General features: G+C 49.7%; 6 protein-coding genes across 6 annotated transcripts; 1 reads left to right on the top strand and 5 right to left on the bottom strand.

Moving 5' to 3' along the window:
- Nucleotides 1-204: 204 nt before the first annotated feature.
- On the bottom strand, nucleotides 205-1,158 carry FMAN_10027 (uncharacterized protein; the record flags this gene model as incomplete). The annotated part of the gene is made up of 1 exon (XM_041820654.1): nucleotides 205-1,158. One exon carries the CDS (start codon nucleotides 1,156-1,158, stop codon nucleotides 205-207), a length of 954 nt encoding a protein of 317 aa, XP_041686513.1.
- Nucleotides 1,159-1,797: 639 nt separating this feature from the next.
- Nucleotides 1,798-4,130, bottom strand: FMAN_10026 (uncharacterized protein; the record flags this gene model as incomplete). The annotated part of the gene is made up of 2 exons (XM_041820653.1): nucleotides 1,798-3,903; nucleotides 3,951-4,130. 2 exons carry the CDS (start codon nucleotides 4,128-4,130, stop codon nucleotides 1,798-1,800), a joined length of 2,286 nt encoding a protein of 761 aa, XP_041686512.1.
- Nucleotides 4,131-4,520: 390 nt separating this feature from the next.
- FMAN_10025 (related to vesicle-associated membrane protein 722) lies at nucleotides 4,521-5,282 on the top strand (the record flags this gene model as incomplete). Its single annotated transcript, XM_041820652.1, has 2 exons — nucleotides 4,521-4,558; nucleotides 4,607-5,282. 2 exons carry the CDS (start codon nucleotides 4,521-4,523, stop codon nucleotides 5,280-5,282), a joined length of 714 nt encoding a protein of 237 aa, XP_041686511.1.
- A 1,032-nt stretch (nucleotides 5,283-6,314) lies between these two features.
- Nucleotides 6,315-11,029, bottom strand: FMAN_10024 (related to ATPases; the record flags this gene model as incomplete). Its single annotated transcript, XM_041820651.1, has 2 exons — nucleotides 6,315-6,804; nucleotides 6,849-11,029. The coding sequence occupies 2 exons, from the start codon at nucleotides 11,027-11,029 to the stop codon at nucleotides 6,315-6,317; spliced, it is 4,671 nt and encodes a 1,556-aa protein (XP_041686510.1).
- Nucleotides 11,030-13,162: 2,133 nt separating this feature from the next.
- On the bottom strand, nucleotides 13,163-15,097 carry FMAN_10023 (uncharacterized protein; the record flags this gene model as incomplete). Its single annotated transcript, XM_041820650.1, has 3 exons — nucleotides 13,163-14,442; nucleotides 14,491-14,702; nucleotides 14,748-15,097. The coding sequence occupies 3 exons, from the start codon at nucleotides 15,095-15,097 to the stop codon at nucleotides 13,163-13,165; spliced, it is 1,842 nt and encodes a 613-aa protein (XP_041686509.1).
- A 6,842-nt stretch (nucleotides 15,098-21,939) lies between these two features.
- FMAN_10022 (uncharacterized protein) lies at nucleotides 21,940-23,038 on the bottom strand (the record flags this gene model as incomplete). Its single annotated transcript, XM_041820649.1, has 3 exons — nucleotides 21,940-22,373; nucleotides 22,419-22,859; nucleotides 22,948-23,038. The coding sequence occupies 3 exons, from the start codon at nucleotides 23,036-23,038 to the stop codon at nucleotides 21,940-21,942; spliced, it is 966 nt and encodes a 321-aa protein (XP_041686508.1).
- Between the last annotated feature and the right edge of the window lie 443 nt (nucleotides 23,039-23,481).

Raw genomic sequence — 23,481 nt, 5'->3', positions numbered from 1 at the left:
GATTAAATTCTAGCTCTCTAAGCAACACAACCGAGGACCCTCGGCATCTTTGAGACCATCGAGAAACACAATACAAAACAAACAATCCCATTGCCAAGATGCATCAGATATGAAAATCCGACGTTGCCAATATATATACAGGGTATCTATAACAGACCGAAACGCCACGCCTCTACTCGACCTTGAGTCAATCCACCCTCATCTCTACATATCCACAAACGGCGCAAACGATCCACGTCCATTGAATCGATCTTGGTCCAGCGCAAACTCCCCCTTATCATTAGGATCCTCACTCGTGTCCATCACATCATCAATATGCCGCTTCGTATGTGAGGCGTTGGGAGGAACAGACTGCTCCATAGCGACTTGCGAGCGCGCCCGTAAGATATCCTCCCAGCACTGCAGCTTCCGCTTGGTGTCCTCGTCGAAAGCGCAGCAGAACCGTTGGATGCTGATGAATTGAACCGCGGTGATCATGTCCTTTCCAAAGACTGCCATGATGTAGGCTGCGGCGATGGCGGCTGATCTGTCGTTGCCCGTCTCGCACGTGAGGAGGACTTTGCCGCGGCGGAATGAGCTTGGATCAACGAGCAGTTCGCCGTTCTTGTTACGACCTTTGGCTTGGCTGTGATACACGGAGAGAAGATGGTCGTTGATCAGCCGGATAATGTTGGGGAACGAACTGATCAGCTTATCGTTGCCCTCCAGATCGATGTATCGGACCTCAATGTCGAGCGTTTTCGCAGCCTTCTCAACACTCATGAGCTTGACCCCCGCCATGCGCGCATCCCTCGCTACAGCAATCATAGTGATGCCCTCCTCCTGCAGCCGCTTGATATCCTTGGCGGTGCTGTTGGGACCAAGGTACAAAAAGTCCACGAGCTTCTGGGCGTCACGTCGCTGCTCGTAGGACCAATCTGCCGCGCGATCTGTAGCGATCTGCTGCATGTTTTGCGTGATGATCTTGACATCGTGGGCCGTCAACTGACTCGAATCGACTTGTTCGTACGATGGGAGGAGGATGGGCGCAGCGGAGACTCCGCATTGTCCTGTCGGTGGGATGTGAATGAATGGCGGGCTGGGTGCTCGACGGACGTACGGTGCAGATGGCACGGCGTTGTTGGCGAAGGAGGGGTGAAAGCCGCTCGACGACTCCATTGCGATTGTCGTAAACACGGTATAACTGTAGAGACGGTTTTGCTGTACAAGAGACTGTCTACAGAGCAATGAGCAGTTGAAGTTAAAGCTTGGAGCTAGAGTTGTCAGCGTGAAAGAAAGTGGAGAGCCTCGCTCAGCTGAGATGCCCACTCTAAATAGGCTGCGGACAGGGGTCAATGCCTTGAATGACGACAAGTGGAGCAGCCCGGGAGCCCTACGGTCCCTGAATTTTGAGATCCAGGAGAGGGGTTCGATTGGCTACAGCTTGGACAAACCATAACAACCAACAATTAAAAGAGATGATCTGGCTCATTGGACGAACGAAAAAGTCTATTACGAGTGGAGGACAAAGGCTATTCATATGCTGCTGCCTGAAATTGTAGGCTACCTTCAAATTGGCGAATAAAGACCAGCTGGCTAAACTCTAAGGTACCTACATGTCTCAGAAGCATCAGACAAACATGTTGCACACTCGGTCTTAAAACATAGGCACGTGCGGGAATTTACCATGATATTTCATGACGCATCATCTATTGTACAAATGTGGTGATACATTGTTCTAGTAATAAAGTACATCCAATCCATCTCTATACAGTCCCAATCCAACGCCGTTTATATGCCATGTCATGTACTATACAATCATCCTGACGTCGGAGCAGCTGCCTTCCAGTCCAGCTCATCTCCAATCGGTGTATCATCCGACTCCTGCTCCAGATTCTTAAGGTCTGTCTCTCCCAATTCCTCACGCGATGTTGTTGTCTTGCGCGCTTCCTTTCTGTTCCTCGATCGGAAGCCCTTGAGGTCAGTTTCTGTGAAATCAAGCCTCTCCAGTGTATCGATCAACTTTTCTTCAACGAGGGATCGGACGTGGAATGCTAGCTTCTGATCGCGGAACATGCCGCTGAAACGATAGGATAGCCAGATATACTGGTTGATAGCCGCGTGTAGTGATTCAAGTCTGTGAAGATACTCCATCGACGTGCCCTTGAACGTCTTAAAGTCGATGTCGAGGTTCTCCAGGGGAATTTCTTTAATCTTGAGAAGTGTGCCGTCTTCGCTGTTAGCGACGATCCTGGCGAGGGCTCGAAGAACAGATATCGCGTTCTGAGCTCGTGTATTCACGGGCAAGTTGGTGAACAAAAGTCGATCATAGATCGTCAGAGGGATGTCCTGGACGTGATCGGCAATCTCTAGCTTATCTGGAGAGATGTGGATTCTGTACTGCTTGCTCACAGACGCCAGCTCTCGAATGCGCATGAGGATGAACGACAGAGGTGTTCCCTTGGGGAAGTATGTTGAGAAGCGCTCGATAGCGGCAGCCGGTGGTGAAATGTACGCAGCCTCGATATCATCGACATTGGCGTCAAAGGCTCGATGGACCGACCTGAGATCTTGGCTATCCATAGTTGTGACATAGCCAACCTTTTTCTCCTCCCCACTAGCAACCTCGGCATTTGTCCCTGCTTCAGCGGCGTTGCGAACAGTTCGATATCGTCCAGCTCGACCACCAATCTGCTTCAGCTCAGGATACGTGAGCATTCTGTTATGACTTCCGTCAAATTTGGCGACTGCTTCAAGAATAACTCGTCGAATCTCCAGGTTCAGACCCATGCCGATAGCGTCACTGGCAACAATAAAGTCGTAATCGTTGTCGGGGTCATTGAAGAGCGCTGCTTGCTGAACGCGCACTTCAGGCGGTAAAGATCCGTAAATAATCGCACATCGTCGCCCAGTCTTCTTCTCAATCGTTCGTTTCAAGGCGTGCAAGTTTAGACGGCTGAATGCCACAACCGCATCTCCCTTTTCGAGACGGCTATAATCACCGTCTAGGGCCTCATCCATGGTTTCCAGAGGACTTAGGCGATCATATCGGTGCACAATACACTTATCGCCAATACCTGCGCAAATGCTCTGGATCAGACTCACAGTTCGATCCTCACCACAAAGATGAACCTCCTTCGCTTGAACACCCAACAGCGCAGATGTCCAGGCGCTACCACGATCCGGATCAGCCAGCATCTGAATCTCATCAATGACAGCAACATCATAGCGCTCATTGAATGGGACCATTTCGACCGTACAGCTCGTGAAGTACGTATCCGTATCTTCCGGCAAACGAACTTCCTCTCCCGTCAACAGCGCACACGGCAATCCCTTAGCCTTGAGTCTCTGGTAAACCTCGTTTGCTAGCAAACGCAGAGGCCCCGCATAGACTCCTCGCTTCGAATTCTCCAACGCTTTCAAGGCTCTATACGTCTTTCCGGAATTCGTCGGTCCAACGTGAACATGGATCGTGCGCTGCATGGCTCTCGTCGCAGGGAACCATTCATAGGGAAACCGAAAGTCCAAAAGGCGCTTGTGGCTCTCCTCCAGGCCCTTTGAGAAGCGCTGTCGAATGAGGAATGACTGAAAGGAGTACTGGATCTCGTTTGTGAGACCCTTGATATCCTTCAGGATGAAAGCGTCGCGAAGATTCCAGAACAGGGGGTTCTTGACTCGATCGGTGATGTTCTGCTCGGCCATGTCGAATGCTGAGTCTAGCACCTTCATAAACATCGAAGCTTGCTGATGGAGCTCATCCTCTCCTACACCCGCAGCAGACACGGCTGATTTGCTAGCATTTTTCATGACATCTTGAAACTTCATCAATACAGTTGATCGGAACATTCCATGTCGACCACTTGACTTTTTGTCCATGCCGAATCTCATTCTCTTCATATCATTCTTCTCATCAGTTTTGGTCACCTAAGATTGGTAAGTATCATCTCTAAAATAAGAAAATAAAAACATACTGGCTTTAGAGGAAATTCGGACTTTTTCTCTCCAACCTTTCTGGCTTCCACTTTGTTCAATCCATGTTTCCTCTTAGCACCCAAAGGCGCTCTTGAAAGTCTTGGTGAAGTTGATATTGTCCTTCTCGTCACCGGAACAATAGGAGCTCGTAAAGCTCCAGCCCGGAGTGAAAAACTCATAACTTAAACACAAAGAGTGAGCCAAACATGCTCCCCTTGAAAAAGAAAAAAACAATCGTGAAATGACCGTGTCTTTGCACGAAGGCGACTGCGACTGAGTCTTGCCATCATATGAAAACCCGTCTCAAAAAATTCCCATGAGACGGAGATTCGTTCCGCCGGCCTCCGTGGGTTCGCATGAGAGTGGGGAATGACGCTGAGACGCCGCGACCAGAGTCGTCATTGTAGACTTGTTACTTGACTCTAACTTGGCTTGACTTGGGTTAATTATCTTGGTTACTTTGCTTCTATTTCTTTCTTCAGCCTCGTCTCGTGGGTTCATCTTGAATCGCCTTCATCTTCAACACCACTCAATCACTTTATCAACACTCGGACGCAGACTCGCCCATCATGGCGTCGTCATCGACTCCTGCGACTCCCCTACTCTAGTGCGTCAATCATCATCAATATTGACAAACACAGCTAACAATCTACAGTTCCTGTATCGCGCATAATACCACGATCCTCTCAGAATGCACAACATCGGCCTCCTCCCAAACCTCATCCCTCGCCTCCCTCATCCTCCCCAAGATCGAGCATACAAACCCTCAAAAGCTCACCTACACCCACGGCCAACACCAAATCCACTATGTCTCCGAATCTCCATCTGAACATCGTGATTACCCTTCCGCAGGCGGTCTAACATTCCTCGTCATCGCCGACTCATCACTCGGCCGTCGCGTGCCATTCGGCTATCTCTTCGAAATCCGCAAGCGCTTCCTGCAGCAATTTCCCGAGAGCACTGACTTCTCCGACATGCCCAACTACGGCGCAGCATCATTCAACTCGGAACTCAAGTCTCTTATGATCGAGTACGGTACTACAAGTGGAGGTCGCGACGATGCCATCGGAAACGCCAAGCGCGAGATCGACGATGTTAGGGGGATTATGACCAAGAACATTGAGAGTCTTCTTGAGCGCGGAGAAAGACTGGACTTGCTGGTTGATAAGACGGACCGTCTTGGTGGCAGCGCGCGAGAGTTCCGCGTGCGCAGTCGTGGCCTCAAGCGCAAGATGTGGTGGAAGAACGTCAAGCTCATGGCACTCTTGGCACTCGTAGTTTTCCTCATCATCATGGCTATTGTGATTGCTATCAAGAATGGGTCTGGTTAAGGTAGGGTTTTTGAGCGCGGAGCCATTCCTTTTAATATTTCCTTCTTGTTGAAACTGTATTTCCTAGGCGAACAGATGGGACGGACAACCCGGGCAAAAGGGTATAATTATGCAACAAAGTCCTCTTTTCAATCAAACTGATACCCCAATATCAATCCATCTCTCAATGTTGTCTTAATCGTGTAAAAGTGTCGTAATCCACCGCCCCAAACACTTGGCGTCTCATCCTTGGTCGCTGGGTTATCTTCACCCGAATGTGCAAATAAATCGTCGGTTTTGTCTCCGATCCTCCATTTAGAGTCTCATAGCTTCGGTTTTCTCCTCTCACTTTCCTGATAAACATATCCCAGTGTCACAGGACTAGCAACCGATCCCGTAGTCAAAGAAGTCGGCGCTCTTCGGAACCTGTCTGTGAAAAATGCCGGGTGTAGCGAAGAAGCGCAAGGAACAGGTTTGAGCGGCGGCGGTTGTGTCGCCGGAGGACAAGCAGCGCCCATTTCGATATTTTTTATGGCGAATAAATTAGAAACAGAGACTGAATGACGGTGAGTTCTCACATTCTCTGGGATTTGGGGGACGTAGTATTAAAGAGGCACGGTAGATATCTCACCTTGCGCCGAGGTCACTGTTGATCTTTCTCCACGTGCTTCGGTAATCACACCGATGACCTTAATTCTAGCGGCCGGAATGGAAGACTCGGAATGGATTGATGATGACGGAAGCTCACCGTAGCGTGTCTCATGTAACAAGGACCAATTGATAAGTCCGGGGAATCGGGGAGACATTTACCGAAGCGGGGAGCCCTGTACAACATCGAGATAGCAAATATAGCAAGCCTTGGTAATGTGCGATATCGCGGTATTTATTCATTCATTCATCCGATACACTATAACAATGCAACAATACGTCATACGAACGCTCACAATAACTAACCAATTCGCAGTCCCATCCCAACTCCAGCGCCTGTAGTCCAGCCATTCCCGTGAGAGGCACCTTGATCATCCGTGGATATACTAAACATAAGAAACTCCTTCATCCCCGCCATTGCTCCATTGGGTTCTCCCTCTCTTCTGCTGTCGCTGTGAACCTCGGTTGATAATCATCGTGGCTCCCACGATGTCTCCTGTCTTGTACTATGTCAACACCTGGCGTTGGCTGGTTGGAGAGAATTCTCTCTGCTTCGCCGTCGCCTTCTTCAACGTCTTTTCCATCTCCAAAGACTTTGTCCACATTGCCATCTTTCTCGATCCGTTGCATCAGATCCTGGTCTCCGGGGAAGTAGACTCGTCGAACAGCTTGAACAACCAGATCGATCACAATGAGCACGATAAGCTCAAGCAACACGAGCGTCCACCATTGTAGTGTGCGGCCAAAGTTATCAATAAAAGTGTCCCGGACAATATAAGGGCCAAAACTCTTGGGTTTGATACCTGATAAGGCCAGCATCCACAAGAACCAGCCAGCGACAGATATCAGACAGCCACCAAAGGTCACAACAGTTTTGGTGTGCACTTCAAGGATCCTGCAGCAGTCAGTACAGCTCAAAACGCGCATTGGAGAACTTACAAGAGCTTGATGTTGATGAAGATGACAGCAACAGTGAAACTAACCATGCCCATCGCAAAGATACTGTTATCCCGATCATAAAACATCTTATCGTAAACGCACCAAGTAAAGTACCAGATCACAAAACTCCCCACAACACCCATGAACATCCATGCAAAGTACTGCGAGAATCTGAATCCGAGGTTCCTCTGTCCAAAAGTGTACAATTCTGGAACCTTCATCAACGTCTCTGCACGAAGATCTTTCTCGAAAATACCGAGAAGAATAACAGGAAGTGACGTAAAGGCACTGTTGAAGACGGTCAAACTCCATGATTCGTACAGTGAAGTGCCAGAGTATCCGTTATAGCGCTGGTAATGAGCTTGTACAATGAAGAACAGAATTTCCTTCCAGAAAGTTGCAAGCACATACTTGCCGGTCCTCATGTAGTTCCACCGGCCATGAACGAAAAGCAGCTTCTGAAGGAATCGGAATTGGGCAATCGAGTAGTCTGAAATTCGAGCAGCCTGTAGACCCTCGCGACCAGAGATACCGATGCCAACATGAGAAGCCTGGATCATACCGATATCGTTCGCACCGTCTCCGATTGCCAGAGTCATGCTCTTAGGCACATATCTTCGAATCGAGCGAACGAGGTTGGACTTTTGCGAGGGAGAAGCTCGACAGCAGATGACAGAGTCAACACGTACAACAAGGTCGTAGAAAAGAAGAGACAGCTCATCATCTTCGTCGATCTTGGCGAGTGTCTGTCCATCGACAACCACAACAGAGTGCGGAACCATGCCACGGCTAACATCATTGAGAGTCGCAGTAATCGTCTCTTTCAGTTCGCCCAAAGTCGCATCAAGAACGTAAACCTCTGACCAAGGTTTACACACACGAGCAGAATGACCAATATTAATGGCCGTCTCTCGCTTATCACCCGTAAGCATCCAGACTTTGATGTTGGCTCGGCGCAGCTTGTCAATGGTGTCTGGGACTCCCTCCTGAAGCTTGTCTTCGATTGCCGTCGCTCCGGCAAGCTCGAACCTCTGCTCAATAAGCTCTCCAGCGGCTTCGATGCGTTCTTGACGATCGACCAAGCTTGTCTCAGCCTCTCTGTACTTTGCTTTCCAAGTGCGATAAGAGTCCTCATCAATGTACCGGTAAGCATACATAAGAGTTCGAAGACCCTCGCTGGCAAAGTCATCGACGTGTTGGAAGCACTTCTCAAACACGGCGCCTTCATTCGCGGCCATTGATTCGTCAATCTTGCGCTCAGCATCGTCGAATGAGGGCATTTGGGCAAGACTCTGTCGAGGGCTCATCATTTCGGTTGAAGTGCGAGGTGATCGGGCAAGCTGCTGTGACAGACGCTTCAGATCAGTGGAACGTCGTCCCAAGCTCAATCTAAGACCTTCTCGATTAGACGATTCAGCTCTGGATAAACCAAAACTGTTGCGAGGGCTTCCATAGGGGCTGCCATAAGGACTGACACTCTTTTGAGAGTTGATCCGTTGCAAAGCCTGGTCCTGCCGAGAAGCTCGTCGCTGACTTGCCCGACGACCGATATTCTTGGCAGTTTCTTCGGCGAGATTACTCAACTTCAGACGCTGCATGATGACATTGTCAGCACCCTTGCAAAAGACGCAAATGCGTCCATCAGGCATGCGAATGATGATCGACATTCTCTTCCTTTTGCTGCTGAACTCAATCACATCCAGCACCTGATACGTCTCGGTGTACAAAGAACCATCTGCATCTCGGGCCTCCAACTTGATAGCTTGTGCAGGCCGATCAATGACCAGGTATCCCAGATCTTTGGCAGCTTCAACAAGAGCAAGTTCATCGGGCGAGGCAGCTTGGAATGTGATGTCGCCATCATCAGTCCTCTCGGGAAGACAAGTGTGGCAGAGAGCAATACATAGCAAAAAGTGCTTTGCCTTTCGTGAGAAAGCAGTGTTGGGCTTCCTCTGAATGTAATCAAGGAGATCTTCTGTCTTCATGTCGGCGTTCTCAGCTGTGTTGACAGTGGATTGCCAGTGGCTTGCAGATCTTGTCGACATGGTTCGAATAGGCTCTGGTCGAGGTCCGCTTCCACTTGTATCATCGTTTCCGTCGAGAGTCTTGACATGGCCTGTGTTCTTTGCCGCAGAGAAGCTTGCCTTGCTTTTACCCTTTTTTGGTCGCTCCGACTCTTCGATTCGTCGGCGCATCTCCTCCTGGTCTCTCTGCACGTCCATATCATGCAGACAAGCAACACCAGCGACCGACATTTTGCGAAAACGCATGATGTTCTCTGTCAGAGTGCCCGTCTTGTCAGAAAAGACATAGCTGACTTGACCCAGGTTCTCGAGGATAGTGGTTGTATTCGCAACCATGGGCGTATCAGATATTGGATCATACATGTCCGCATCATTAAGCAAGTATAGCTGTCCCAGCTTGATAATTTCAAGACTGATATACAGCGACAAGGGAATCAGTGTGTTGAACATAATGATGAACCCAAAGAAGATTTCCTTAAAAGGGACGCTGCCATTATAGACACCAGATCGCCTGATGTACCAAGCGAAATCCTCAGTTCGATCTTTCCACAGGTAGTAACCAATAGTTAGACCCATTGTGAGCATGAGAACGATGAAGATTTGGACCATGATCATCCTGTTGATAACTGATTGCATAGCGGGTTTCTTGGCGCGGACATTCTTGTTGGCGTTCATCCGGATCTTGCACTCCTCGCCTGTGTTCACGATGATACCGAGGGCCTCGGCCGTATTCCGGAGAGTAGATCCACGGTAAACGACATTGTTCATGGACAGTGGTAGAGTTTCGCCGTCGACTGTTGCTCGACCATCGTAGCTGTAAAGGTCCAGGTTGGGGTTTTCGGAAACGACAGTAGCTTGTGTTGCACGAAGTCCTTCGAGGGTGTTGCATCGCTCGGCGAGCAAGGGGCAGGCCTGCTTGCTCTTGAGGTTCGTCTCGCCATCAAGAGCCATGGTGTCGATGTACGCAATGCCATTAGGGCCGGTAGCATGCAAAAGCACAATATCCGCAGGAACGGGGTCATCTCGACGCAATCGAATAACATCGCCAACACGAACATGCTGCCATTGTACCGAGGTCCAATCTCCCTTTCCACCCAATTTGGCGGTACCGGTGGTGCCTGACTCGAGATCATCGAGCATGTGCTCTTCACCACTCTCAGACGCCTTTTCCTTTTTCCTCCTCATTTTCTCCGCGTGTCTAACACGGCTTTTTTCCCCAGTTCCATCCGTCAAAACCCAAGCCTCACTTCGATTTTCCACGCGATCAAGTCGATAGCGCCTATAATCATCCCATCCTTCCTTGGCCATACTGAATGCGACGAATACGCCCAAAGGTGCGATAGTGGTCCATCTTCCGACAGTACTCAGACCAGGAATCATCTGAATAGTACCAACAACAAGGAAGTAAAAGTTTCCAAGCTTGCTGAACTGAAAGAGGAGTTGTTTCGGGACGAAATCGTAGATAGTGTAGCGACTTGACCGTATGAAATTGCTGCAGTATGGCTTTCCTGCACGCTCGTCAATAAGACCATTGGCACCTCGCTGCGGTGGATTGAGTGGAATATGACGGCCATCGGGTAAAGGCTCGAGTGGTTTCTGGCGAAGAATCGTCTCGAGAATGACCTTTTGGTGAAACTCTCCAAGCTGTTTTTTAGTGCGATCTTTCCATGTTGGTTTTGCGCCAGGTCCAATTCTTCGCCGACGTCTTTCTTGGAGATATTTCTTAATATCGGCGCGCACTGAGGATTTGTTACCGTTTCCGCCGAACCCAAAACTGGTCTTGTCAACCGGCGAGGTCAATTCCTTATCGGTTCGATCCGCAGAATCGGGAGGTTGGTCAGTCGACAATTCTGTCCTCGAAGGAATCGGTCGCAGTTCATAAGGGCCGCTCGCTCGCGGACGAGAACCCTCATCAGGTCGTCTAGTTCTGGACCTCGATCCAGATCTCACGTTTGTATCATCGGAAGATCGTCGCTGGCGATCGTTATTGGGGTCTGTGTAAGAGCGACCTGTATTCCGTGGTCTCGAGAAATTGGTCGAAGTTCGAGGATATCGCTCATCGAGAGCAGCGAGATCACGGGCTATTTCACCATCGGTGTCATTTCTCGGTTGCGAAGGACGTCGCCCGCTATTATCGCTGGGGTATGGAGGAGCCATGTTAAGGCCGTTGAATCGGCGGCAGCATCTGGAACAAACGTTGGAGCTGTGGAGTGGTCGTGGGGACGCGCCGGGTTCAGTTAGATTGGAGCGGTATTGAAACGAGATGATACCTAGGAAAGGTTTCCCTGTAATCCAGGAGAGAAGAAAGAAAATGAGAGAATAAGTCGACTTGCGGAGGAGTTGGAGAATGTGGATGTTTTGTCAGAATTGAGTTATTAGGCTGGCTGGGCTGGCTGGGCTGAGCTGGGCTGGGCAACGGGATCGTATACAGCCCGAAGCGGCCTTTGCTCCAAGCCAAGGATGATTCTGTAAGCTACGCCTGCCATTCGTAATCCTTCAATCTCCGCATTAAAAGCGTTATCACCCATTAACTCACTGTAGTTACTGCTCTCCTTCACTAACAATTCATCCCATCCGGATCTTCGGAACCTCGTCGTGTCTTGATAGTCCCCTCACGAATTAACTTTGCAAGCATGACGAGGTGTATTGAGGCGCAGCATTGTACTCATCACCACTTGTAATCCTCGCTGCCCGCGGGTACTGTAACAGACTCTGCGTCGTACAAGCTCGGCCTGATTGGCACCGTTAATTCCAGCCAAGTCGCTAACTCGTAGCTTAAATCAAGCCATCTAATCTGGCGACAAAATAAGCTCATGCATTGAATCCCGTTTCACCTAAAAACACTGGGGATTGCAGACCTGGGGAAATAACACTGAGTGACTTGTTCAAAGCAGACCCCAGATTAGTCTATTCTTGTCTTGAAAGGCTGGCCAACACTTATCACACGTGCAATCCAAGTCCAATCATATCTCACTGCGCCTCGAAATATACGCAGCTCGATCCGCAGCCGTATCAAGACCGTGAGGAGAAGATAAACAGGTGAAGACTCGAGGGCTTGAGTACTCGAGGATACGCGGCTCAGCCCTGGTGGTACAAGTCTCTTACACGGTTCGTTGTTACTCTCCCACATCTTCCGAGTGAGCCGCGTCACGACTTGGGTTATAAGACAATGACCAACCTTTAATCCATCCATCTTGGCAACTCATTAATATGGTACATGCTCTAGCTCATAAATGTGGTGATTATAAGACGATATGATACTCTGCTTGTTTATAAAAGTCCTCCCCTTTGAATCACATCTGCACATCTCGTCCAACCTGTCAGATACTCAGCCATGCTGATCTCTGCACTTCTGCCTCTCACGGTCCCTTCGGAGTCCGTTGACATGTCACCCAAGACTGCGCCTTGTAACATCTCTAACAACGATCCTACCTCCGAATCATCCGTCCCTGCAATTACAACTCACACAGCCTGCCACTAAGCGCTTCAAGCTTCGTCGCACAATCACAAAAGTCAATCACACAGGTAAACACAGTGAACATAACCCCATTTTATTTAACAATTCCACCCTATAAAAATACCCATGCCTTCGTGTCCAACTGTAGGCTTCCCTTGAAGTACACGTCTCAATTGACGCCTACCGAGGACAGCAACCCAGCTGCTCATAAACTCCAATGTGCCTCAAAGCACAACAGACAAAGAAAATATCCCAAAGCCCACCATTAGAAAAATGAACCTAACAAAAGCCGCCGGGGCTTCTCCCCAACTTTCGACGTGATACAAAGAAAACAAGCTATCGAAATATTAAACACCACCATCTGTGCTTTTACAAAGACAATGTGTATGCAGATTAAGTCCAGGACAGCGTGCGGTGGTCAGGCAACGCTGCTCAAGGAAATGAAGCCGAATGACAGGGTCGTCGGTTGTAAAGTGTTGAACAAGACCACCCAAGAAATAAACAAGTCGCGGTAAAAGATTTAAAATGAAAGTACTTCAACGCGGGAAAGAGTTATACGATCGCTGTGTTGTGCCCGACATACATGACCGATGTCAAAGAAGTGTATCGTCATGCAAGTTCATTCATGGCCGTAGTGGGGAGAATCGACCAAACTGACACAATCAGTGTCAATACTGGTCTGGTAGAATTGAGAAGATGACAAGGAAAGTCGCCTATATGAAGCTGGCGGAAAACAAGAAAAGGAAATCCCAATGGTATAATTTGCCCAAACGCCCTGGTATGATTGACATACTACAAAACACCACCAACACCTGTACCCGCCCTATACTCTTTTAGTTTCCTTGGTGAGCTTGGGGCATTGCCTCGGGGGATAGGCTTGAGGGGTCAACTGCGTCAAACTGCACAAGCTGATCCATGTCCAGATCTGCTTGTTGGTGTTGCACGAAACCAGGCGAGGTTGTGTGCATGGGCAGGTTGATGGTGTGCTTAGAGTACATCTCATTCAGGCTCGCTCCATCCTCCGAAACAGCACAAGATCCGTCGTTCATGGGATACAAATCAGCTGAGCCAGGGCGGCCCATCATTGACATGGGAGGGGACTGCTCCAAAATGGAAGGCTCGCCAGGGCTGTTGAATGGGAGAGGAGAAACAGAAGTGGGAACACCTGTGTCGGGGTTAACCATTGGTGACAGGAAACCATTGCTATAAGGTGTGTTGTAGCTCGACTGAGGAATTTCGGGACCAGGGGGGAAGAAGCCTGGGCTGGGAGGAAACTCGGCAGGAGAAGCAGTGGTGGCAGACATGGGGTATTGACGCATGTCGAGGCCGAATCCTGCCTGTGTATCAATGCGCAGATTAGGAGCCATGTTGTTTCCAGGAGGTTGAGGAATAGGCGCAAAGATGTGAGGGTTGTGCTGGGGGGGAGGAGGAGGCATCTCTCCAGGAGGTTGGATGTAGAAGGAAGGCATCGGCTGGTTCTGGAACATGGCGAAATCAACAGGTCCAGGAACTGATCGCGAACGTTGACGCTTGTGGCCAGGTCCAGGACGCATGCCAGAGTGCATCTGGTGAATACCCCACTGCTCCTGGTACATGCCGACATGAGGTTGAAAGCTGGGCTGAGATGAGGGTCGGGCGGTCGGGGACACAGGAGCCGAGACGGAGAGGACGTGAGGGTCGTTGTAGGGGTGAGGGTTGTGACGGTTCATGAATGACTCGAGAGAAACCAGCTTGGCAAGCTGGCCACTGAGAACCTTGGGGTTTCCGCCGAGGTGGTGAACCAAGCACTGGGTAGCCTGAAGATCCTCTGTGAAATCACCACACTGGAAGAATCCGTTGGTGGTGGGAGATGAGTCCATGAAAAAGTTGGGGGGCCTGTTCAACTCAATGACAATCCCCCCAAGCTTGGTTGGGTCTCCTTCGCCATTCTCGAGGAAGATGTTCTTGATGGAGGAGAAGGGGTACTCGATCTTGTAGCCGGCCTGCTCGTTGTTGATGTAGTAGGTCATGGTGCACTTGTCGGGTGAGTAGAAAATGATGAGATCCATCGTGTTTTGTCCAACTCGAGTCCACTTTCCAATGCTGAGGGATCGGCAGGTAAGATGATGAATCACTGCTGTTCAGTTAATAAACCGTTTACGTGATGGGTCGAAATACTCACAAACTTTACCCTGACCTCCCTGGTCACCACCGAGCATCATGTTACCGTGGCCAAAGGGGAGCAGTCCAGTACGGCCGAGATAACTTCCGCCGAGTCCCTTGCCAGATTCCATGGCCTGCATAGCGAGATAGGCTCGCATTGACTCGGGAATTGAGTCAATGTCTTCACCAGTCTCCAGACTCTTCTTGGCCAGCAGCTTAATCTTTGCTCGTCTACTGCTGTCAGCGAAATTCTGCAAGTCTCATTCTCTCACATACCTGTTCTGGAACCAAATCTGAACAGACCTTTCGGTCATGTTGATTTCCTCGGCAATTCTCTCACGGACAGTAGCAGTGGGTGTGGGGTTGTTGTTGAATTCCATCTCCAATGTTGTTAATTGATCTTGTGTAGCACGCTGTCGCTTCTGGTTCTTTTGCTGTTGGGTGAGAGTGCTCTTGCGGGGAGGTCGTCGTGAAGCATTGTTGGCGGCTGCGGCAGAGGGAGATGGTGTCTCTTTTTTCATGGAGGCTGAGACAGGGGTCGGGACAGATGGTGAAGATGTTGAGTTGGGTGTGGTGACCTCGGGGACATTGCCCAAGGCCATGGGGTGTTCAATCTCCGTGGCCATTGCTAAAAAGTAGATTGCGAGATGCGATCACTAGATGCAGGTTGAAATTATAAAATAAATGAAACCGGTCGAAATCGGATGCTGTAAAGCGGTTGTCGTCGATTATACTTGATGCAGACGCGTTCAAGTGAGCTGGATTATCAGACAGAAAAGACGGCGGTGCCAAAATCGACGAGTCGGTAAAGGAGCGTAGTGAATGACACGGTAGTCAGTTCAAATAAAGAGTGTGTTCCTTGATCTGCAGAACAGAAAAGGAGGTAAGAATAAAGTATCGTGATGGCGGATGTGCCGGTCTCGAACGGTTTTGGGCGTTTTAAAAACGTTGTGGACGTGGGAACGATCCTGGTGTAAGAGCTGTTTGAGCTTGGTAGAGCCTAAAGAAAGGAACGGACCCGGAAAGAGTGACGGGAACCGAAGATTGGCTTGAAGATTGAATAATTCAAGAGAGTGACTGAAGGAAAGAAAAGAATGAGCAAAAAGACGAGGGAGAAGAAGCGGAAGAAGCGGTCACAAGGAGTGTGGACTGGAGATGCAAGTTAGAAAAGAGAAACGGACGGGGCACGGGGACGGGATGGGGGGAGTCTTCAAAGGAGAAGAGCCGTTGCCGACAGAGTCTAGAGGCCTACCTGTCTGTACCTAGTGGCTAGTCCTGCACCTCTGCCTGCACCTCTTGCTGCCGTCCCCTCCACGGGCGGGCACCTCGATCGGAGAAAAGGTACAGGACTCAGACCAAGGTACCACCACTAGCAGGTAGTGTGGGGACACGGCGCCGTGCTAAAACGCTCAGAAACTGGGAAAAGGGAAAAAGGATGGAACCTCGACTCAATGTATCCTGGCGTCAAAGACAGAGGTGCGGGTACCTGAGTAGTGGCTTGACTGAGTTACCTAGCCCCAGGTACCTCCGACTCCTGACTGGGCGGGCGTGATGCGCTTCGGTGGAGGGTAGACAGCAGCTTAACGCGCCAAGGGGCAGCGACGGGACCGTTACAAACCACAGCGCCGCCGTGTTTGGTCTGCAGTTGGTGAGGACGACAGGGGGTTGATGCATTGCAGCCCTGAAGTCGCCCGAGCCCAGCAATGGATCCCAAGCCCAGCCAGTCATCGTCTTTCTCTTTTTACCCCCTGGTTCCGCTGCCCCCAAAGTCAGCCAGTCTGACTCTTCTCAACTCGTGAGTTTCCTTCAAGAACGAAGGCCTCAAACACCTTACACCCCGACGCCAGCATGTGCCCAAGTTAGCACAAACTAACCAAAACTTGTGAGATCAGCTAGCAATAGCTCGTCGTGTCGCCACAAAGGGTAACTCACAATTGGCCTCCTTTTCAGCCTTGTCTCTTGGTTCAACAATTGAAGTCAGCAGCGTAACCTCCAGATAAGCGATCTCTTCCAGATGAGGAATTTGTCTCGTCCTTGTTCGCCCATCACATCTGATTCTCAGCATCGGACAGGCCCTTCCTTGTGGAAAAAGCCAACCGTGTCACATCCAACCCGCACATTGTGTACGAGGGAGGGGCCTGTTGGCGAGTAGCAAAGCAGGCCATAGCGGGCCAAAACTGCACGAAGACTTTGCCAACGAACCACTGACGAGTGACTGGCGAGAACCACTGGTGTGCACACCCACTCAAGCCGTGCTTGGAGTCCACATCCGACACCACCACAAACATCCCAGCTCCCCAACGCACTGAACAAAGACATCCATCCATTTGTCCATTCATCCAGCGGTCGTGACCGGTTCGATTTCTCTTCGTATCAATTGCCTCTTGGCCCAGACTTGTCCGGACTTCGGTCCGTCAGATAGTTCCAAGATATGCTAAATCAGTGCCGTCCCTGGACTGGGTGGCATCCAACCGTGAGCCTGAAGGAATAGACATGCCACAATTGGCAAGTGTGAAAGTTCAGAGGCCGGGTAGAACTTGTGGTTCAAACCCTGGATCAGCATCCAGGGGCCCCGCGAGACTGCCGCTGTTGGGGAAGAGTTAACTCTGGGTGGCCGGCATCTTTACCTGTGCGTTTTCTTTGTGCTTCAGCTTCCATGACGTGTGATCAGTTGTCAATCATGAACCTCTAATTATTTTTGCTTCTCTTGAGTTCATATTGTTTTTGCCAGGTCACATTGGCTTCGCTACTCTGAGTCTGTGTTAAGTTCGATCCGTCCGACACTGGCACTGGCATCGTGAGAGACGATCGGCGTTCTCGTCCCAGACATCAGACCAGGGTATCCATCATGCAACAAAGAATTCAATGTGGCTGACGGCTGTAGTAAATGGATACACCAAAAAGTCACGGCCAAGACCAGGCGCAAGGACGCGGCGAGGACCTGAATAAACGCACAATTTGAATGGTCGGAAGTACGGGAGTGGAGTTGAAGCGTCGATGAGAGTTTGTCTATTCCTCAGTTGGGTAGCATCGGTAGGGCACGGTACCTGCATCAGGGGTAAGGTCCTTGCAGAGGTGGGCTCTTTGGGTGAAGTTGTGCAGAGATGAAGCTTTTCATAGACGTGCGTTGTGCAGATATGCAGAGTCAATTGGATCATTCCTCTGTGCACACTAATGCAAGGTACGCGCCAATGAAAATAGTGGGATCGTTTTAGGGGACGACAAGTAAACGGCCCCCAAGACGGAGCGGTAAAAGGGTGCTGTGCCCTCCATAACTTGACTCCTTATTGGCCGCCATTCCTGACGTTAGCTCTTCCTGCCAAAATAGGCAACCGAGAAACGGTCCGGTCTTACCCTATCGAACCGTTGTCTGACGAGGAGGGAAGGCGTCACCAGATAGCTTCAGCTGGCGCCACACTTCTTTTTGGCCATCTCGATTCTAGTTTTATATGACGTTATCAAATCATGTTGCTCTACTCAATACCGAGATTGATATTGGTCAAGTCATCTCGAATCAGACCGGACGAACCTGTTTGTCAAGGTTACAGCAACCAATACGACATGACGCGCTTGATGGTCGAAAGCACTTGTCATGATGGATGTTGATCATCAGACCCGCAACATGACAGCCGGAAGACTCAGCCAGAAACTGAAGCTCCCGGGCCATCGGTTTATCATCCCGCAAGATTTCGAACTGGCCCAATGACTGCATGATGACTGGTAACAGGCAGTTGGCGTCTCGGACAGGCCCCTGCTGCTAGTCCTAACGTTCTCCAAGTCCCGAATCCTGTCCTCTCGATGTGAATATTCAAAACTTTTACCGAAAGAAGACGCATGAGCAATGTGAAGATCAAACATATGGCACGTGTCCCGCCCTTCCCTCGGCTACGAATAGCAAATCCACAGCTTCAGGGGATTTCTGTCCCTTCAGCCACATATCTCGACCTCGCACCTTCAACCCGCCCTGATACTGTACTACATTTGACGTCATGTCTTCGGTTGACGAAGGCTACCGGTACACATGACTGTCACCGAAAACCTCTGTCAGTCCAGTATTGGGAGACCAGTATTGACTCGGGCTTCAGCAAGGCTATCCAGTACTCCATTACAAGAGTCAGGGTAGTATGGGTTCCCTTCAATTACCCGACAAATCCATTCCTCATGGATTTCAACTTGGTCGCACTTCCTTGGGGGTTTCTTATCGGTTCTCAGCGCTGTCCCAAGAGAAGGCGCGATATCTTTACCGGTGCTGGTAATTTTTGGTTGCATTTGTTGAATGGTAAGTGGCACAGCCAATTGACTCCCTTGATCCACAATTGGTTTCGAGAATTCGAGAAACACGACCCATGGTTTTGGATCATAGCTTTTTTCGTTATTCAATTATGAAAATTGGAACAATTGCATCCTGAATTCCCATCAAGATGCTGATTTATGCTAGTCAGCCTCGCCAGTCGCATCGTTGATCCTGACTCATCCTTCTTCAACAATCTCGTCAGATCTGTTGGATCCACGTTCCGACAACTCCCATGTCGACAATAGCAGGGGGGATCCAAAAAGGGGAACGCGATGACATTCTCTGCGGAATCTTGGGATCCTTAGCTCTTTTCAAAGAACCTTTTCACAAAGCAAGCTACAATTTTCGAGGTCAGGTTTATATCGTCATAAACTCTGTCTTTCGTTTCAGAAATAAGCCTCCGATATCGTCGGTAGCATCAATCATGACACGGGTTTCCTGAATTGTACTCGTACCTGCATCAAAGGATCCAGCGAAGGATCGTACCACAGCAATGCCACCACGCCACGGCATGTCTCGTTGGCATGAAAGACTTGCATGTTCGGGATTTGCTGCGAAGGTGTGTATGCTGAGACCCTGTTCCTGCAGTAGTTCAATCCATCGTCATCTGGTGGGCCACAACACGGCTTACTGTGTGATGTTTTCTCTTGACCCCTTTTCTCGTGGTTCTCTTGTGCGAAACACTTGCGATCGACGCTTGTTCAAGCAAAATCAGCCTGACATTGGGGCCAAAGGTCGGTCGCGCCTTGGCAACTTTAGCGTCCACCAGATTATTCCGACTTGGCTAACAATGAATAGTGTATTGAACGGAAGCAGAATGAAACTATCCAGAGACTATCGGCTTCAGCGATGAGCGGTCCTACGGCCACCGCCATCTAACCATAACAAAGCCTCGACGGTTGTGGCTGTAATACGAAAAGTCTCGACCTTACTACAGTAAGCATGAAGCATTGACACACACAACATCCTTTGATGGATGACAGGAAAATGGTGCTTCAGAGACATGTTTTCTTTTGCCGGATCCGACCCTTTTCCCGGGCGCGTCCGGAGTGACATAAAAGATCCGACATGATAGATCAGAAAACACAAGATGCATGTCGAATTGTTTTCATCGTCAGCTTGGTACTTACCAGTTTTGGCACCGTTACCCCTGACTTAGACCCCTGGAGGTGCATCTGGGGCATGCATGATACCTTGCAGGATCAGCATGACAGAGCCAACCACCGTCGAGCCACGTCTCCGCCAGGCGGCCACATGCCATTGGGTCCACCAATGTTGGAGTTTTACCTCACCCGATCAAGTCTAGGGGGTCAATCGCCCTAAACTCCTTTTTCTTTGAGCTCTGGTCAAGGCAGTTGTGTTCCTGAAGCTGAGAGCATGCACCCTGCCCACTGAATTGTGCTTGCATAAATGCCGGAATATCATGAGAGCTTATGGTTGGTGGATTTGTGTTCGACAACAACACCACGAAGTAGCTTGAGGATTCTTGATGAACAATTCAACCAATTGCACCACGAATGAACCATTGCTATTTATTCGTCTTACCTCATCACCAGAGACTTTTGCTCTCATGCTCCCAGTTTCTGAGGTCAGAAAGCACAGACAAGAATGAGCACCGTTCGATGAACCCTACTGTCGATCGAGTTTGGCCGACCCCTGGCCGCAGTCACACTGACTTATCAATCCTCTGACCAAATCCGAAAAGTCCAACCGACATCCTGCATGACGAATCACGAATCCTACCAATGGCGGCAAAGTTCATACTGGAGACGATATGCATATGCATCCATGACGGGGATGGCAGCGCGTCGAGCGCGTTTGCTGACCACTTGATTTCAGTTCTCACCATCTGTTGCAGAATTGGTATGCACCACTCAGGAGATATCTCCCTTCAGAGCATCCCTAGATCCTAAGAATAACTTGTCCAGACATGGCATGACAATGATACGAATTCTCAGACGCTGTTGGTAACATGCCAAGCTTGGCGGCTCATGCTAGCTAACAGGTATGGGGCTCTCAGCATCATGCCCTTCAGCTGCACCGCTTGAAGGACAGCTGAAGCCCCGGCTGAGCACGTTTACGTCTCTACCTAGCAAGACGCGCTGAAACGTGAGTCGCTCCCCTGTTTGGTCAACATGCGCCAAACAAGGGTTGTGGGACGGACCAGACTGACAAAATGGGGGCGTCTAAGATCTTTGACGTCGTCTATCATGGCATCTCAGGGGATTCACTATTGACTCAACCGCGGTCTCAATTTGGCTTAACCAGCATCACCGGTGGACCCTTGGACCCGGGGTCGCTTCTTTCCGGCCTCAATTGAACTGTGACCCCGTTTAGTCGATCATCAACTCCATGAATCGAGTCACGTCAATTCAAGCGGTCGATTTAAGAAAGGGGACAAGTTTATTTACTAACAACAAGCTATGACATATTAGTCGACGCCCGCGACTTTGGAAGAATCTCGGAATCTCTCCCTTGCATAAGCTACGACACCGACCAAGACCACCAAGCTATCTACGGAGCTATTGAGCATGTCACCGCGATGTTGAGTCCGGTGATCTGGATGTCACGATCCATGCCGATCTACAAAAACTTTACTATAACGGCACAAGGTTGAGCGGGTTACCTGATGCCACAATGCGGTGCATGTTGTCTAAATTGGGAGATGTGTCTGCTGGAAAGACATGTGGGATTGAGAGTGCAACATGCTTTGACTATTCAACTCAGTGTTACCACTGTCAGTAACTTTACAGACCATTGAATGGACCGAGGCGTGTCTGAACTTTGGGTTACCAATGTCATGGTGCTTGTCGAATGCCATGAGACTTGGGTCTCATACATACCAGCCAAAGGGTCTCGCCAGCATTGGATATGTACTACGTAAGACCTGGTCCGTGGATCACGATCTGAGTTGTACGATGTGACCATGGTGCAACGGCACGGTAAGCGAGCCGTGCTATGTCGATGCCTTGACGGCCGCAGAGGACTCGGCATAGATCAAGGTTAGCTATCGTGCCACTTGTGGGGTCAACTTTGGCAGACTGGGAGTCGCGGTGGTGTATGGGCATTTTACTGATATGGGAGGTTTAGAGTTCATCATGATCTGGAAATGATGTGACAAACATTTTCAGGAATCACCTCGCCTTGGAGAGATTCGCCCGATGCCTATGCAGCTCAAAGATCTCTCATCACCTCCTCCACAGCCCTGGCTGCCATTCTCTTCCTCTGTTCCTCTCCCATCCCCTCGCCGGCTTCCCTCACAGCTTGGAGTTTTCTCATCATCTTTTCGATCTTGGCGATCTCATCCTCATCCAGTTCCTCTAACCCAATTCCCCCAGAAGCACCCTCCTTGCTGGTCTCTGCCTTGCTGGGTTCTGAAGGTTCCTCAACATCCTGGCTGGACTCCCATATGGCGCGTCGTAGACCTTCAAAGTCTGATTTATCGAAGCCAAAGCCCATCTTTTGGGGATCTAATTCTTTGTCGTCCTCATCGGCCTTGGCTGAGCTCGTTTCAAAGTCACCAAACTCGGAATCCGATAGTGGTGCTTCGAGTTGAGACCAGTCATTTGCTTCGAGGGCTTCTTTTACTCGCGCAACTCCTGTTTTTTCTTGTCCGTGTTAGTAACTTGCTGTGAGCGACAGATTCAACATACCGCCAAATTCGTTTCGACCAGTGTCGCCTTTTCCTCCAAGAGACACAAACTCCAATCCGGCCTCGGCGCAGATCTCATCCCACTCCTCTTCGTTGCCATCTCCTCCCACGCCGATAGCTAGTCCTACGCCATCCCACTCCCATCCCCCCAGTCCCTTCTTCAGGACTTTGCCTATGTGCTCTACTAGTTCCTTTGCCGGGTGGTCCTTGGATGATGAAATCGGACCAGCGGTGAAGACTACTACTACACCCCCTAACACGGCGAGCACTTCAGCGGCTTCGGGAGAGAGAAATGACTCTGACCATTCAGAAGGTGAGGCGATTAGGTCAAGCCAGATGGGAACTGTAGTGGAATAGTATGGTGTTTTGAGGGCGAGGCTATGAGTTGTGCCTGCGATGCCGAGGGAAGGATCTGGTGATTCTGGGGCTGATCCTGTGAGGTCTGCGACGTGTTAGTGAATGTTGTCGTGAATTGTGCTAGTGTGTATTTCGTAGATGGCCACCGGGACATCTCAACAAAGTAAACTCACCTTTCACCAACTTTGACAAAACTGCTGTCTCATTCTCAAGGGCAACAGCCAGTATTCTTCTTGAGCTGGAACTCATCTCGGCTTCAGTCATCGTGGCGGCTGTATATGCAAGCCTTTATTCTTTTTCTGCAAAATGAAATGCGATGAATGCCGAAAGAGAGAGTGACGGGTATAAGACTTGTACTTGATGAATGAGATTGGTAAGGGATGTGTAGATGATGAGTGAGCGACATTGGTGGGGTGGAGGGGCTGATAAGATAATAAGAGAGTTACCCTGGACCACTGCTCAAAACATCAAATTCGTCAGTATCATATCTAATTAGAGCTGAGGGAAACAGTTTTACTCTTGGGTGTTTAGCTCTTGTATGTTATGAGACTATAAGACCCTCCGCTACCATCTGGATTCCTTGGAACCTAGTGATGTCGTGTCTGTGGTGGTCTAATTCACAACATAAGAAGTTCATATCCAAACAGCATAATACAGAACAACAGCTCATACATAAACGAATAACATTTTGAGTTGGGAATAACTAT

The sequence above is a fragment of the Fusarium mangiferae genome, assembly GCF_900044065.1.
Source record: "Fusarium mangiferae strain MRC7560 genome assembly, contig: FMAN_scaffold011, whole genome shotgun sequence".
NCBI lineage: Eukaryota > Fungi > Ascomycota > Sordariomycetes > Hypocreales > Nectriaceae > Fusarium > Fusarium mangiferae.
The sequence above is the reverse complement of the archived record's forward strand: the minus strand, read 5'-3'. Positions and strand labels throughout refer to the sequence as shown.